This window comes from Bufo gargarizans, chromosome 2 (assembly GCF_014858855.1).
Source record: "Bufo gargarizans isolate SCDJY-AF-19 chromosome 2, ASM1485885v1, whole genome shotgun sequence".
Lineage (NCBI taxonomy): Eukaryota > Metazoa > Chordata > Amphibia > Anura > Bufonidae > Bufo > Bufo gargarizans.
This window is the reverse complement of record NC_058081.1, coordinates 568,743,213-568,760,802: the sequence shown is the minus strand read 5'-3', so window position 1 is coordinate 568,760,802 and position 17,590 is coordinate 568,743,213. Positions and strand designations below refer to the sequence as shown.

The window sequence follows — 17,590 nt, the reverse complement described above, 5'->3', positions numbered from 1 at the left end:
CCTACTGAAGAGTCATTTTGGACTGTAAGCAACCCAATACTGGGGGCGTTTCCAAATGCCTGTGACTTTGTGTTATTTGTGCTAGCATCAAGGTAATAACTATGTCTTTGAGGGTTCGGCATGTTTTAGTGATGTTATTTGTTAGACTTCAGTCCTTTTGCCAGAATCATTGATCTATTACACCACTTCCAGGAGAGATTGATCGCTGTTTGAAAAAGGTGTCAGAAGGGGTGGAGCAGTTTGAAGACATTTGGCAAAAGGTATATTTCTATATTTGTTTCCTGCTTTATTAGACTGCTTTTTATAGTAGCACTGGACCGAGAGAGCAATTTTTTTGCCTCATTAAATACATTGATTGCATTAGAGAGCTGTAAAATATGTTTAAAGGGTTCTCCGGGCATTTCATAAAATCCCAACATCCGCTGCCTTGTTGTGGGAATAGAGTTTGATCAGTATCTGCCCCCCAGTTGTGTCGCCGATCCTGCTGTCTCCTCTGCACTCACACTGACTACAGGGTCTTTCTCTTCCAATCAGCTGCATGTACAGTATATGCAGCTGAGCGGTAAGACTTGGGGGGGGGGCACATCCAATCGGGACTTGAGTGGAAGAGCGTACAGCAGAGATGGGGGAATTGGCAGTGCAAAGGATGCGTAACTGATCCGCGCATTATGCTGTACTGTGATTTTAAGCAAGTTTTCAAATAAAAAGCCCTATTTGGACTATTGAATGGGACTTTCTCTTATGCACCAGACAGGTGAGCTGAATCACATTCTACAGCTGTTGCTATAACTGATCTGGCAGGCTGTTCCAGGAGTGAACATTCTGCCCGAGTTCCCTGGATCCGACTAAGGCTTCTTTTGCACTTGCGTTGTTAATACCGGAATTAAATAGATCAGTTTTGATTTTGCACATCAGGATGCATCCGTTTAGTTAGGATGTGGTTGTGCGAAATTAAAAACGGAAAAAACAGATCCATTGCTAAATACATTGAATGTCAGTGGGTGACTGATCAGTTTTTTTTAGGCTCCTTGTTTTCAGTAATGGATCAGTTTTTATAACCGGACACACAACCTCAGCTTGCAGCGGTTTTGTGTCCGGTCACAAAACGGAATGCTGCCGGAACAGAATACATCCTGATGCATCCTGAACGGATCTCTGTCCACTCAGAATGCTTGAGGATTTAACGGAAACTTTTTTTTTTTTTTTTTTTTCCCCCCAGAGTTGAGATCCTCTGCCGGAGCAAAACAGCGCAAGTGTGAAATAGGCCTTAATTGGGTACCGCTATTCAGTGCTGACTCCATTGACTATAATGGGATCTGGTGGGAACCCGGACACTTTATGGTATGAGTGCCAGAAAGCAGCTGGACAAAAACCACTGCATGCACCGTTTATTGTCGGGTCGAAAACCCGGCGCTCATGCCGGAAAGCGGCCGGATCCCATTATAGTCAATGGGATCCAGCAGTGAGCAGCATTTTCTGGCTAGGCTCCACCAGTGAGCTCGGGCAGGGTGTTCTCTGTATGAACAGCCTGCAAGATCAGTTAAACAGAAGTGTGAAGTGTGAACCTGCCCTAAGTACCGACCAAACTATCTTTCCTTGACAGGACAGAAGATGCTGGGATTTAATGAAAAGCCAGTAGAAAGTGATAGTTCATACACAGTGCCTTGGAAAAGTATTTATACTGCTTGAACTTTAAAAAAAAAAAAATCACGTTATTTTATTGGGATTTTATGTGATAGACCAGGGATAAGCAACCTTCTGCACTTCAGCTGCTGTAAAACTATAACTCCCAGCATGTAAACTTACTCGGCTGTTCTTGTAACTTCCACAGAAGTGAAAGGAGGATTCTGGGAATTGTAGTTTCAGAACAGCTGGAGTCCTGGCAGTTGCTGATCCCTGTGATAGACTAACACAAAGTGGCAAGTATGTGTGAACTGAAAATAAAATGACACATGGTTTTCAGAATTTGTAATAAATAATAATTTGAAAAGTGTGGTGTGCATTTGTATTCAGCCCCCTCTGAGTCAGTACTATGTAGGTCCACCTTTCTCTGCAACCCCAGTCTTTTGGGGTATGTCTCTACCAGCTTTGCACATCTAGAGGCTGAAATTGTTGTGCATTCTTCCTTGCAAAATATCTCAGATAGGACTGGAGAGTGTCTATGAACAGCAATTTTCAAGTCTTGCCACAGATTCTCAATAGGATTTAAGTCTGGACATTGACTGGACCATTCTAACACATGAATATGCTTTGATCTATTCTAAACCATTCCGTTGTAGCTCCGGCTTTATGTTTAGGGTTGTTGTCCTGCTGGAAGGAGAACCTCCGCCCCAATTTCAAGTCTTTTGCAGCCTCTAAGGTCCCTTGCAGACCAGAGTTCCTCCCGCAGCGAGTCCGCAGCGCAGCTCCCGACCTGAACTCCCAGCGCTGCCGGGGTCACATAACATTATATTGATTTATTAAGCTATGTAACCCTTACAGTTTTGGAATGCATTGAATAACGGTGACATAATGCTGCCAGTGTTATCCAATACATTCCAGAACTGTAAGGGTTACATTGCATCATAAGCAATATAATTCTATGTGACCCCCGGCAGCGCTGGGAGTTCAGTCCGGGAGCTGTGCTGCGGACTCGCAGCATGTAGAACACTTGTCTGCAAGGGGCCTAACAGGTTTTCCACCGGGATTGCCCTGTATTTAGCTCCATCCATATTCCTATCAGCTTTGACCAGCTTTCCTGTCCCTACTTAAGAAAAGCCTCCCTACAACATGATGCTACCACCACCATGTTTTACAGTGGGGATGGTGTGTTCTGGGTGATGTGCAGTGTTAGTTTTCCGCCACACTTAGCATTGTGCATTTAGGCCAAAAAAGTTAAACTTTGGTCTCATGTGACCAGAGCACCTTCTTCCTCATATTTGTGGTGTCCCCTACATGGCTTGTGGCAAACTGCAAATGGGACTTCTTATGGCTTGCTTTCTAAAATAGCTTTTTTCTTGTCACTCTTCCATAAAGGCCAGCTTTGTGGGGTACACGACTAGTAGTTGTCCTGTGGACAGATTCTCCCACCTGAGCTGTCGATCTCTGCAGCTCCTCTAGAGTGACCATGGGCCTCTTGGCTGCTTCTCTAATTAGTGCTGTCCTTGCTTGGGCTGTCAGTTTAGGTAGACGGCCATGTATTGGTAGGTTTGCAGTTGTGCCATACTCCTTCCATTTTTGGATGATGGATTGAACAGTGCTCTGTGTGATGTTGAGAGCTTGGGATATTTTTTTTTATAGCCTAACCATGCTTTACACTTCTCCACAACTTTATTCCTGACCTGTCTGGTGTGTTCCTTGGTTTTCATGATGCTGATTAATCACTAATGTTCTCTTAACAAATCTGAGGCCTTCACAGAACAGCTGTAGTTATACGAATAATAAAGTACATACAGACATTTACTAATCAGGTGACTTCTGAAGGCAATTGGTCACACTAGATTTTATTTAGGGGTATCAGAGTACAGGGGGCTGAATATAAATGCACGCCAGACTTTTTAGACTATCATTTGTTAAATAGAAAACCATGTCTCATTTTCTTTTCACTTCACACATACCGTACTTGAAATTAAATCCCAGTAAAATACATTTAGTATCAAGTAGCATTTATCATGTGGAGAAAGTTAATACAAGGCACTTACTAATGTATTGTTATTATCCTTATTGCCTCCTTTGGCTTCATTCATTTTTCCATCACATTATACACTGCTCATTTCCATGGTTACATCCACCCTACAATACATCAGTAGTGGTCGTGCTTGCACACTATAGGAAAAAGTGCCGGCCTCTCTAGTGGCCAGGACCATGGGAGCGCACATAGGCTGGTGCTTTTTCCTATAGTGTGCAAGCACGGCCACCGCCGATGGATTGCAGGGTGGTCGTAACCATGGAAACGGGCAGTGTATAAGGTGATGGAAAAATTAATCCAGCCAGCAAAGGAGACTATATGGAGAATAACAATACATTAGTAAGTGCCTTGTATTAACTTTAACTACATAATAAATGCTATTTGCTGAAGTGAGACATCCCCTTTTAAGTTTCTGGGTGTAACATGAAAAATGTTCAAGGGGTATGAATAATTTTTCAAGGCACTCTAGACAGTCTGTAGTGTAGTAGTAGTTAATTACATCTTCCACACTGGAGCCTGCAGATTGACATTCCCTTTGGGAAATAAAGGGTGGAAGAGGTAATGGTGATTTATCAGTGTGGCTGGGAGCTGCACAGAAATGGAGAAATGTTTTACCTTTGTACCTGGTCCACATGAGTGCAGTGGACAATAGTGAATGTGGTTCTCTTCTCCAAACCCCATTGGCACATAGCAGAAAAAAATTCAACATTATTTGCATTTATATAATTGAAGTGGAATTGCATTGACCCCGGACATGTCGCCTAACCATTCCGAAACTCCTGCAAAAAACCTCAAGGCCATAGATTAAAAAAATGATGTGTGACTGAATGTGAAGAAGCCAAAAATGAAAAAAGGCCCTTGAGACCATAACTTTGTAGACCAATATTTTTTTATTTTTGTTTTCTCTTACTTAGTTACATAATGCAGCAAATGCCAATCAGAAAGAGAAATACGAAGCAGACTTGAAGAAGGAGATTAAGAAGCTACAGGTTGGTTTCGTCTACTGAGTAGACCGTACATTTTGTAATTGATGCACAAATGCTTCATCTCCATCTGAGGAAATTGAGATCTTCCATGTGGTAAGGTGGTCACTGATATATCACTGGCCATCAAATGGTTTTAAATCTTCTAGGCAGTCAACATCATATGAATGCTTCTATGAATGGGGCCAGATTCTAGCATTGTTGGTTACATAGTGTAAAATCTGTGCTAATGTTTTCCTGTTGCAGAGATTGCGGGACCAAATAAAGACATGGGTGGCATCCAATGAGATCAAAGACAAGAGGCAGCTTATTGAAAATCGAAAACTAATAGAAACGGTAAAAAACCATGGTGTCGTAAGTCAAGCTGCGTACACTTTGTGTTGATCGAGATTGACTATGTAGGCCAGAGTTTAGACAGGAGGAAGGCCTCTGATATTGTACCACGGAAGATATCTGCATTCAGTTGTCTTATCTCTAAAGACAGTGGTAGTACATTTACTAAGACCGCCTTTTTATGCTGGTTTCCTTCTTGCTCTGCTGTTAGATTTGTCTAATTCTGAGGTGTGCTGTGTGCCTTGACATAAATTAGGCGCATCTGTGTCAGTCCTTGCGCCAGGCATAAAAACTATGCCAGCCCTGACACCCGTCACGCCCAACTGGTGGACACGGCATAAAACCGGCCGTATGACTATTGTTGCACAGCCAATAAAAAAAAATAGGACTTGCGACAATTTTATGATTTAAAATAGTCGCAAGTGCCTTAGTAAATGTGCCCCAGTGGGTCTAACTCCTGCAATTAGCTGTTACCTCAGGGGAACATGCAGCCAGCCATAAATGTCTATTGAATAGCTGACTTAGTTGCTCATAGTGTATCCTAAGTGGGGAAACTGTGACGTCCATATGCCCTTTTTTGGGCACAATGACGGGGTGTCTTCATGCGAATAACCCTTTTTTAGGGTGTAGTCACAACGGTACCTAGTTGGCAGTAGTATCTCCTATTCGTACTTGATTATAAAGGATGGCATCAAAGTGTGGAATTCCCCTTTTATGACTGAATATTATAAAGTTTGGGATTCAGTGATCCTATCTGTTCACTACATATCGTTTTGTACCATCAGCATACACCCAAGACAGGCTTCTGATAAACCCTGACGCTGGGTTCACACCTAGGCGTTTCTCAAACGCGCGTTTCTATGCGCGTTTTTGTCGCGCGTTTTATGCGCGTTTTTTTTTAATAGTGAACGCGCGTTTGGGTGATTGACAGCAGTGTTGTCCAAAGAGTCTATGGCCCAAACGCGCGTCAAACGCGCCAAAAAAAGCTCCTGTACTTGTTTGAGCGTCGGGCGTTTTACAGCGCGATCGTACGCGCTGTAAAACGCCCAGGTGTGAACCCTTCCCATAGGGAATCATTGGTTCTTGCCTGTTGTGCGTTTTACAGCGCGTAGGAACGCGCTGTAAAACGCTCAGGTGGGAACCCAGCGTGAGTGTAAAAATATAGAGATCAAGGACTGTCTTAAGCTTTGCTTGAGGCAGTGTTTGACAACTTCATATCTTACCCATGAGATATTTGGACATATTTTTGCTGGTAAAGTTCTTGTGGCATATTCAGCATGGCCAAATGTAAGGGGCTCTACTGAGAGGGCACACCCTTTGACTCTGAAGTATTGCTGCAAGAGAAGCATTTTCATAGTGGTGCTTCCTTGCTCGTAAGGTTTGACTTTTTTATTTGATAAATTGGTGGATTTAGTCCACTGCCCCTAGTTAGTTAGCTTTTGTTAGTGTAAAGTGATCTAAGCATTTTATACGCTTTGTCTGAAAGTGGGAAACCAATTCTTGAATATAGTCCTTGTGCAGCACATACATTATGTTAAAGGGTTCCACCTCTCCGGACTTGTCCGTTTTACTAAAGATTTTTATTCCCCTTAAAATAACATGCTGGAGCATCTATTCCCATAAGGCCTCATGCACATGACACTGTTTTTTCACTGTCAGTGATTTGGCTTCAGTGGTCCGTGTCCGATTTTGCTTCAGTTGTGTTTCCTTGTGTCTTCCTTTTTTTTTTGTCTGACGGGGGGAGGAAGGTTAATGAAAAGTGTAATTTTATTGCACCAAGGTCTTGTAGAAAAGAAAAAAAACGGACGGGGACACGGATGACATACCAGTTGTGCATCCGTTTTTTTTTGGACGGACCCATTGACTTGAATGGGTCCGTCCTCCGACAAGAATAGGATAGGTTATATTTTTTTGATGGACTGGAATCACGGACGCGGAGAAAAAACTGAGGACTATCAGTTTTTTTTCACAGCTCCATAGAAATGAATGGGACCTCCGCTAAACTGTGAAAAATGACGGAACGGACGCGGATGCACACAACGGTCGTGTGCATGAGGCCTAACACTGCATTGCCCCTCTTCTAGGTTTGCCACTTGGTATTAACATTCCCCTTGGAAAAGTGGTGTGTCCCTGCAGGCTGGCGCAGACAGACTTTTCATAAGGGTACGGCTACACGGTTATTTTGGGCGCATTGTGTCGCGCGTCCAAGTACCGCAGTGTAGCACGACAGCCATAGAAATGAATGGGGTCACACAGTGTGACTTGTGTTTACTGCAACAGTGACTCCAGAATCACACACAAATCCAGCAGTGTTGGATTATTTGCGATTTTGGGGTAATGGTCGCACTGCTCCCTCATTCATTCCTTTTTTCCAGTATTTAAGCTTGTGTCTACTCTTTCTCATGACATAGTTGTATTGACTGATTTCTGGGAGAAATGCCTCTGGGAATACTCCTAAGGCCTCATGCACACTAATGTATTTTCATTCCGTGTCCGCTCTGTTTTTTTTTTTTTTTTTTTTTTTTTTTTTTTGCGGACCGTATGCGGAACCATTCATTTCAATGGGTCCGCAAAAAAAAAAACGGAAGGTAGTCCGTGTGCATTTCTTTTTCGTATTTCCGTTCCGCAAATAATGTCCTATTATTGTCGCATTACGGACAAGGATAGTACTGTTCTATTAGAGGCCAGCTGTTCCGTTCCTCATAATACGTAATGAACACGGACATCATCTGTATTTTTTGCAGATCCATTTTTGCAGTCCGCAAAGTACATACGGTCGTGTGCATGAGGCCTGAGGGTAAATTCACATCACAGTTTCGTTTTCCGTTCTTCTGATCTGTCAAAAGAACGGGAAACAAAAAAAAATGTTTATTTTGAGCATCCTTTGTTAATTTAGCATCTGTTTTATCCATTTCAGGCCTCATGCACACGACCGTTTTTTTTTCACGGTCCGCAAAAACGGGGTCCGTGGGTCCGTGATCCGTGACCGTTTTTTCGTCCGTGGGTCTTCCTTGATTTTTGGAGGATCCACGGACATGAAAAAAAAGTCGTTTTGGTGTCCGCCTGGCCGTGCGGAGCCAAACGGATCCGTCCTGAATTACAATGCAAGTCAATAGGGACGGATCCGTTTGAAGTTGACACAATATGGTGCCATTTCAAACGGATCCGTCCCCATTGACTTTCAATGTAAAGTCTGGAGTTCTTTTATACCATCGGATTGGAGTTTTCTCCAATCCGATGGTATATTTTAACTTGAAGCGTCCCCATCACCATGGGAACACCTCTATGTTAGAATATACTGTCGGATATGAGCTACATCGTGAAAATCAGATCCGACAGTATATTCTAACACAGAGGCGTTCCCATGGTGATGGGGACGCTTCAGGTTAGAATATACTGAAAAACTGTGTACGACTGCCCCCTGCTGCCTGGCAGGTGCTGCCAGGCAGCAGGGGGCAGACCCCCCCCCCTGTTTTTAACTCATTGGTGGCCAGTGCGGCCGCCCCCCCTCCCTCCCCTGTAGTTAACTCATTGGTGGCCAGTGTAAGTATAAAGCTTCTACAAATTGCTAAGCTACCATGGCAACCGGGACTGCAGTAGCGTCCCGGTTGCCATGGTTACCGATCGGAGCCCCAGCGATTACACTGGGACTCCGATCGGTACTCACCACTGCCACCAATGATAGGGGGGCGATTTTAATTAGGAGGGGGTGGGAGGGGAGAGGGCCCACTGGCCACCAATGAGTTATCTATAGCGGACGGAGGGGGGGCCCACTGGACACCAATTAGTTAACTACAGGGGAGGGAGGGGGGGCTGGCTACCAAGAAGTTAACTACAGGGGAGGGAGGGAGGGGGGGGGGGGGGGGGGGGCGGCCGCCCTGGCCACAAATGAGTTAAAAACAGGGGGGGGGGGTCTGCCCCCTGCTGCCTGGCAGCACCTGCCAGGCAGCAGGGGGCAGTCATGTACACAGTTTTTCAGTATATTCTAACCTGAAGCGTCCCCATCACCATGGGAACGCCTCTGTGTTAGAATATACTGTCGGATCTGAGTTTTCACGAAGTGAAAACTCACCTCTGAAAAAGCTTTTATGCAGACGGATCTTCGGATCCGTCTGTATGAAAGCAACCTACGGCCACGGATCACGGACACGGATGCCAATCTTGTGTGCATCCGTGTTCTTTCACGGACCCATTGACTTGAATGGGTCCGTGAACCGTTGTCCGTCAAAAAAATAGGACAGGTCATATTTTTTTGACGGACAGGATACACGGATCACGGCCTCGGCTGCAAAACGGTGCATTTTCCGATTTTTCCACGGACCCATTGAAAGTCAATGGGTCCGCGAAAAAAAACGGAAAACGGCACAACGGCCACGGATGCACACAACGGTCGTGTGCATGAGGCCTCAGTCAGAGATTCGTTATTTTAGATGGGAGAAAAAGTTCTCCGCGAACTCTGGTGGTAATGGCTAAAACAGATGCAAAATGACAGATCAGAGAAATGGAAAACTAAATGGTGATGTGATTCTACCCTAAGGGATCTATTAGCTGCTGTGTGCGATAATACAATAAAGGGGTTGTCTCAGTTATAAGATAAGTGTCCACAATTGTGATAAAATAGTAAAAGAATATACAGGTGAAACTAAAAAAATTAGAATATGGTGCAAAAGTCCATTTATTTCAGTAATGCAACCTAAAAGGAATTGCATTAATGCAGCTTAAAATTTGAATTTTGTGAAAAGGTTCAATATTCTAGGCTCAAAGTGTCACACTCTAGTCAGCTAATTAATCCATTTTCCCTGAGCAAAGGGGACCTGGGATTGTGACTTTGGGGTTTCATAAGCTGTAAGCGATAATCATCCAAATTATAACAAATAAAGGCTTGAAATATCTCGCTTTGCATGTAATGAGTCTCTCATGTGTTAGTTTCACCTTTTAAGTTACATTACTGAAATAAATGAACTTTGCACAATATTCAAATTTTTGGAGTTTTACCTGTATACTCACTGTTTCCAGCGCTGCCGACCCCAGTGGTCGCCTCCAGTTCCTGTTTATAGGCTGCGGCAGTGATCGTGTATCCAGCACATGACCGTATTTAAGTCAGTCTGGCTAAATTCTCTAATAATGATAGTTTCTCTGATAGAGTATTGTGTGTGTGTGTGTGAGAGTTAACAGCCCACAGAAGCAGCGCATGAGTAACAATGTAACGGCTGCTGGAATAAATGGTTTCTAGATACAAGTAAACCGCCTGTCTGTGATGCTATCACTACTTCAGTCGACTGTAGTCAGTAGGCACAATGCTCCTAAAGTCTTCACCACTTTGTTTTACAAGCTTTCTTCTTGGTTACAGCAAATGGAGAGATTCAAAGTGGTAGAACGTGAAACAAAGACAAAAGCCTACTCTAAGGAAGGTCTTGGTCTTGCTCAGAAGGTTGACCCAGCTCAGAAGGAGAAGGAAGAAGTTGGACAGTGGTTAACGGTAATATATTACAGGGCAATGGAACTAAAGACTTAAGCATTGAAAGCTAGGCACTGTTTGCCCCGATTGGTGCCTTCATACAGTACTATATTCTGTATCATTTAGTAATGCAGCATGTGATGGAGTATTACATAATTTTTCAAAAAGTGATAAACGGTAGTTAAATTTCCTCTACACTGATCTTCTCAGATTATTGGCTTTAAAGCTGGCCATACACAGTGTAGTGTGCTCCCAGTCCAACCAGTATTCTGACTATTTTCCCTGAAGAAATACTGGGGCAGGATATTAATTTTCTGTGGTTATGTAAATGATTTTCAGAGGTCGGGTACCGTCAATGTGTTTCTGCCGCCGGCTGTATTTGTATATTACATTGTAACATAGTAAATAAGGCCGAAAAAAGACATTTGTCTATCCAGTTCGGCCTGTCATCCTGCAAGTTGATCCAGAGGAAGGCAAAAAAAACAACCCTGTGAGGTAGAAGCCAATTTTCCCCACTTTAGGGGAATAGAAAATTCCTTCCCGACTCAAATTAATTATGATTGGTGGCGCACATTGGTGCAACAAATGTCGTCGTGTAGACCTAGCCTAAAGGGATTATAAGATCCCAGGTTCTAGCCCCTAAGGGGGGGAATTAGTTATTAAATAAACTAAAAAAAAAAAAAAACACCAAATATTAAGTATAAATCACCCCCTTTCCCAATTTTACATATAAAATATATAAACAAAAACATTCATATCGCCACATCCGAAAAGTCCAAACTATTAAAAAATATCTCCTATCTGGTGAACGCCGTAAAAAAAAAAAAGAAAAACTGCGCGATTCCCTTTTTTTTTTTTTTTGTCACCTTGTCCCCCCAAAAAATAGGATAGGACTGTTCGATTATGGGCCGAACGTTCCAGAAAATGTGTAATGCACGCTGATTTTTTATCTTTTTTTGGGCATTTTTTTTTTTCGTGGTATCTAGTATCGCAATACTTTTTTATGGTATCGAAACCGAATCAAAATTTTGATATCGAAACAACCCTAGTCTAAAGTACAGTTTTTATTTGTCCTTCGCAGAACACGATTGACGCCTTGAACATGGGAGTGGATCAATTCGAAAGTGAGGTAGAGTCTTTGTCAGTACAAACACGGAAAAAGAAAGGAGACAAGGATGTGAGTACACTTCATAGAATAAAAGTTGCTTTGCAGTGACCAGTGAAAAAGTGTTTAGCAGTATAAGGGCTCGTTCACACAACCGTTGGTGTCCTGTGCCCGTGCTGTGAACCGCAAATTGCGGTCCGCAGTGCTCGGGCACCTTCCGTGGGGAAGGCGCATGGGGATCGCAGACCCATTCACTTGAATGGGTCCACGATCCCTCAATTCCGCAAAAAGATAGAACATGCTCTATCTTTTTGCGGTGCAGAGGCACGGAACTCCAGAAAGTGCTTCCGTAGTGTTCCGTTCCGTGCTTCCGATTTGAAATGATTGCGTCTGCATCCGTGATGATGAATGACAATAGACCGGTCCCCGTGTATTGCGGATCCGCAAATGTGGTCTGCAATTCGGTAACGGGACATCAACGGTCGTGTGAACGAGCCCTAATAGTGAACTGTATAAAGCACTTTTCATGTCTTCCCATATAGACAGCTACAAATTGGGGGGTTTTCTTTTATCTCCTATGATACTGACAAAAATATCGTACATGGTTTTTGAGCTGACCTGGAAGCCAGAGGAAGGGTATTTACATCTATTGTGTGCGCCCTTTTCTTTCTGCGATGCCTTCTTTATCTGGTGTTAGCAGAAGCAGGACAGGATCGAGGGACTGAAGAAGCACATTGAAAAACATCGGTACCACATCCGAATGCTGGAAACCATTCTGCGAATGTTAGATAATGACTCAATTAATGTGGATGCAATCAGGAAGATTAAAGATGACGTAGAATACTATGTGGACTCTTCACAAGATCCAGACTTTGAAGAGAATGAGTTCCTGTACGATGACCTTGATTTAGAAGACATTCGTAAGTGTATTTAATTATATACATCCAAAACTATGGCAACGCAAATGACAAATCAGTATATTACACCTTAAGCCAAATGCTCACAGCCGTGTTTCACGGCCGTGAGCGGTCCGTGGTAACACATCCTCCACCAGTGCAAAGGGGAAACAGACTGCCATAAAAAGCCAGTCTTTGTAAATTACCCGCAATGGGGCACGTTTATCAAGCTTGCCTGTTTTTAGGCTTTCAATTAGACTTATTTCCTTCTCTTGCCTAATATTTATTAAGCACTTCATAAATTGCACTAGGTGTGTTGGCATTAAGGGCTCATGCACATGAACGTAAGGGCTCCGTGTCCGTATTGTGGACTGCAGATGTCGGGTTCACAATATACGGGTAGGGGCCATGTGCACTATGTGCTTTGTATGCAGACCCATTGACTTGAATGGGTCTGCAATCTGCAAGATACGGTCAACGATAGGCCATGTCCTGTCATATGGAAACATAATATACATGTCCTATGTTTTGCCATATCTTGCAGATCGTGGACCCATGCAAGTTAATGTGTCCGCATCCACAGCAGGAGTGCACACAGCCGGTGCTCGTGCATTGCAGTGGTCTGCAGCACGGGCGCAGAGCCTTTACGTTCGTGTGTATGATCCCTTAGTCTGACATCTAGTGGTTCTTTTTCAGTACGACAAGTTCATATTCGCTAAGGCTGTTCTAATTAGTATGCGCATGAAAATGTGGCTCGAAATTAGGAACGTCTCCATAAAAGTGGCCAAATGTGGTGCAACTCGCCACTTAAACATATGCCAAAAAGTTTGACAGCCCTGGAGTGAAGTCGAAATTGGACTGATTATAAAACTAAATCGGGTGTAAAAATAAGGCGCACCTACATAAATAGGTCGGAAAATAGGCGCAAAAGTTAGAAAACGTAAGAATTAGTCTACGAGTATTTCCTTCGGCTGTCTTTCTTTTGCCCGGTAATTATAAAAAGTCGGACAGCCGTTGATGAATTAGACTAGGTGCATTTTTATTAGTCTGACCTCTGGTGGTTTCAGTTAGACAGGGTCATATTCACTTAGACTGGTCTAATTGAATTGCACATGCAAAAAGTCACATCTGTGTGGAGAAAAGTCGCATGTCTCTAGGAAAGTGCGACTTTTAATGCTATAAAACACAAACAGATGAAAAAAAAAAAGTATGCCAGCCCTGGGGTGGAGTAGAAAATAGACTGTATTTGCGACAAATTCAGGTGCAAAAAAGACGAACCTACATAAATGGGTTGGAACAAAGTTGCAACAGTTAAAAAACAAAAAATAGTTGTACAAGGCAGAAAAACTTTCAAAACAGTTGAATGCAAATTGCAGTCCCCAATGCACGGCCTCATGTGTGCATGAGGCCTAAAACAGCATTTTTCGGATTAAAAACAGGTGCAAACACTTTAGCAAATGTGTCCCAATGTGTTTCGCCTGTAAAAACCACAACTACATCAAAATTGTGGCCTGGTTTTAAGTGTACATATTGCGGCCATGGTATGTTTTTTGCAGTAGTTCTCCATAATTGCAGTAAAAACCCACTTTTTTTTGGGGGGGGGGGGGGCAAAAATCGCATACGTGACATTGCTGTGATTTGGGTGTAGTCCGTAAACCTAACCAGTCCCATCCACACCATATGACCACCCCATAAATGACACATGTAACATACATCCTCATTGGTATCCACCTGGGTGTAAACTGCACGTGATTGAGTTGCCACAGCTGGGCTGTTTTGTAGGCACAGTTCAGCACTTCACATCCTTTTATTACCTCTGATTATATTACTTGCAGTGCACAAGGAAGCTGCTGTTCGCAGAAACACATAGTGGGTCATTTACAAAGGCTGGCTTTTTGCACTAGTCTTTATGTCCCCTCTGTGCTGCCGGAGAATTTGGCTAACTTATGGCAAGGAGTGCACCTTTTCATAAATTAGCCGTACCTCTGACAAGTCATGCACCTAGAGTGAAAACTACTCCAGCCTCTGACCGTAGTAGTGTTCACTCCCCTTTACGCCTATTTCCGGCATAAAAGTTTGTAAATTTCTGTGCCGAAGCCACAGCACTTGCCACCTCCAAGTGGCACTTACGCTGCGTTCAGACCTGAGCGTTCTGAAAGGAGCGCTCTGTATGTGCGATTGTACCGGCGTTTGCAATCGCGCATACAGAGACAAGCGAAAGCCCATTGTCGCGCTTTCCCGAAAGTCTATGTATGGGAACGCGCGACGAGACGCCCCAAAGAAGCTCATGTACTTCTTACTTCTTGGGGCGTCAGGCGTTTTACAGCGCGATCGTACGCGCTGTAAAACGCCCAGGTGAGAACCATGCCGATAGGGAAGCATTGGTTTCTCCTTGTTGAGCGTTTTACAGCGTGTTTTTTTTTTTTTTTTTTTTTTTTTTTTTGCGGCTCCATTGTAACAATGCCTAAAATGGACAAGAATAGGACATGTTCTATTTATTTTGCGGCGCTACGGAACGGTCATACTGATGCAGACAGCACACAGTGTGCTGTCCGCAGGATCCATTGAAATAAATGGGTCCGCATCCTTACCCCCAAAAAGAACCGAAACAGACACTGAAACAAACAACGTTCATGTGCGTGAAGCCTTAATTGGTGTAAAAATCTTTGTAAATGACCCTCATGGTTTACACTGACAGGGTTTTTTTTTATTTTTTATTTTTTTTGTCCTTGAGTTGACACATTCTTATGTGATTTTGTTTTTCTTCTTTTCAGCACAGGCGCTGGCAGCTACTTCCCCACCAGGTCACAGTCACATGGAGGATGAGATCTTCAACCAGTCTAGCAGCACTCCCACCTCTACCACATCAAGCTCTCCTATTCCACCAAGTCCTGCCAATTGCACCACAGTAAGTTCTTTCACCTGTTTCCTTTTTAAACATGAAATACACGGTGACCTGTGGCTGGTAAGTCGCACAACATTTTTTGTAACTATATTCAATGGTTTTGCAGTGCAACATGTGACCTGCTGCGACTGCAACGTGAAGGTTGCAAAAAAACTTAAGACCTTTTGCACAGTATCTCATTTCCGTTCCGTTTTTGCAGATTCCGTATGCGGAACCATTCATCTCAATGGTTCTGCAAAAAATACGGAAAGTACTCAGTGTGCATTCCGTTTCCATATATCCATTCCACTAACAGATAGAACCTGTCCTATTATTGCCCGCAAAATAATGTTCCGTCGCTCCATTCAAGTCAATGGGTCCGTATTTTGCGGATCAATGCCCACTTTGCCTATGTGTTTACTGTTTACAAACATTACAGTAATTACAAATTTTATGTTTCCGTTTTCGATCCGCAAAAGACGGATCGCATACGGAGATGTTATTGTGGAAATATGGAATGGAAACAAAAAAGGAACAACGGATCCGTGAAAAACGGACTGCAAAGTACAGAAAAATACATAGTCGTGTGCAAGACGCCTAAGAATTACATTACAAAGAACAAGAAGTCGCGCGACAAATGTTGCCGTGTAGCCCTACCCTTAATAATTGAAGTTTATTAGGCTGAGTTCACATGTTGAATTTTTTTATGATTTTCTATTTTGTTTTTGAAATGCAGAGAAAATGTTTTATAAAACAGTATTGTGATATTGTCATTTGCTGTGAGTTTATGAAGTGGTTTTCACGAGTAAAGAGTCTTTCACCTGTAAAAAAAAATTAAAAATGAAAAAAGTATGACCAAAAGCCACATCGCAAAACTGAAAAGTTTTAATGTTTTTAAAAATATATTTTGTTTTTTTTTTTGCAGGAAAATTCTGAAGATGACAAGAAAATCAGAGGCAGGTCTACAGACAGTGAAGTCAGTCAGGTGAGTTGGATAGTTACTTGTTTATCATTTCATCTTGCCTTACTTTTCACTAGTCTGTCTTTGGTCCTGTTGTCGTTTTACATTTTGAACAAAGCTTGAATACTTGAATATTTTTGTCAGTTTATTGCATCAGTATTCATAAGCCAACATAAACGGAGAAAGTACAATGAACACACTCGCGCCTCTCCTGGTTCTGGCTTACAAATAGTGATGACAAATATGCAAGTCCACGTATATTTTATTTATTTATTTTTTGCCAAAACTAGATCCAAAACAAAGAGGTAAGTTATAAGCTCCACACTCAATTTTGTCTTGGCACAATACTCTAGAGCGGGGGTCAGCAACCTCCGGCACTGCAGCTGTTGTGAAACTACAACTCCCAGCATGCTCCATTCACTTCTTGGGAATTCTGAGAACGGACAAGAAATGGTGCATGCTGGGACTTGTAGTTTCACTACAGCCTGAGTGCCGAAGGTCGCTGATCCCTGCTCTAGAGTATACAATAAATATATTTTTATTTTTATTTATTTTTTCTCTCAAGGGTATGTATACCAATTACACTTCCGACACAGATTTCTAATACGTTTTTTTTTTCTGTAGTTTGTAAAGTGACTGACATTTTTAAACAAAAGCACCAAAAAATGTCAACAAACCCAAAGTGTGCAGTTGTCCAGATAATACTCTGATGGGGGCATTTTCTACCCCCTTTTGTGACTTTAACATGTGTGACAATATTTTGTTGCACACAGTGTTTTTGTGCCGTCCTCCTAGATTAGGCTCACCTCTGACAGTCCTTGCGGCAGATATAAAAACTACTCCGGCCCATGACTGGAGTAGTTTTTTGCCAACATTTATGCCCGTTTTGGGGCATAAATGTTAGTAAATCTGCTGGGACCAACATTCCCTAGTGTCAAATGTGGGGTAAATGCATGTGCCACTAAATATTGTAACACAGACATTAAAAAGTGGCATAACATGTTTGTAAACGGCTCCCAATGTGTGTAAATACAGCATTTTGCCACAAGGATGGTATAGAGCCAAAACCACAAGTGCCATGTATGCTGGGACAACTTGGTGGAATGATTTTCATATCTTTGGAGCCAGTGTAGGTTTGTTGCTTAGATAGAACAAATACTTGTAGTTCCTTCCAGGATCCTTTCCTCTGCTGTAAGGTGTATTGTATCACTAAGTCTATATTTTTTGTGTTTTTTCTTTTGCAGAACTGCATTTCAGTTCATGCAGGGAATTTTGTCCTTCTAGCATTACAGCGTATATGTAT

The 17,590-nt window shown here is 42.7% G+C and overlaps 1 protein-coding gene across 8 annotated transcripts in view; it reads left to right on the top strand.

Annotated features, from left to right (window-relative positions):
- CNOT3 (CCR4-NOT transcription complex subunit 3) overlaps positions 1-17,590 on the top strand; it is a 57,035-nt gene that overhangs the window by 29,139 nt on the left and 10,306 nt on the right. For 7 of the 8 annotated variants that reach the window (XM_044281690.1, XM_044281691.1, XM_044281689.1 and 4 more), the window contains 8 exons: positions 193-260; positions 4,582-4,656; positions 4,897-4,986; positions 10,334-10,462; positions 11,523-11,618; positions 12,244-12,466; positions 15,217-15,350; positions 16,252-16,311. In XM_044281690.1, coding sequence (XP_044137625.1) covers positions 193-260; positions 4,582-4,656; positions 4,897-4,986; positions 10,334-10,462; positions 11,523-11,618; positions 12,244-12,466; positions 15,217-15,350; positions 16,252-16,311 — 875 coding nt within the window. The remainder of the gene's footprint in view (positions 1-192; positions 261-4,581; positions 4,657-4,896; positions 4,987-10,333; positions 10,463-11,522; positions 11,619-12,243; positions 12,467-15,216; positions 15,351-16,251; positions 16,312-17,590) is intronic. The other variant, XM_044281692.1, reaches the window with a different exon arrangement.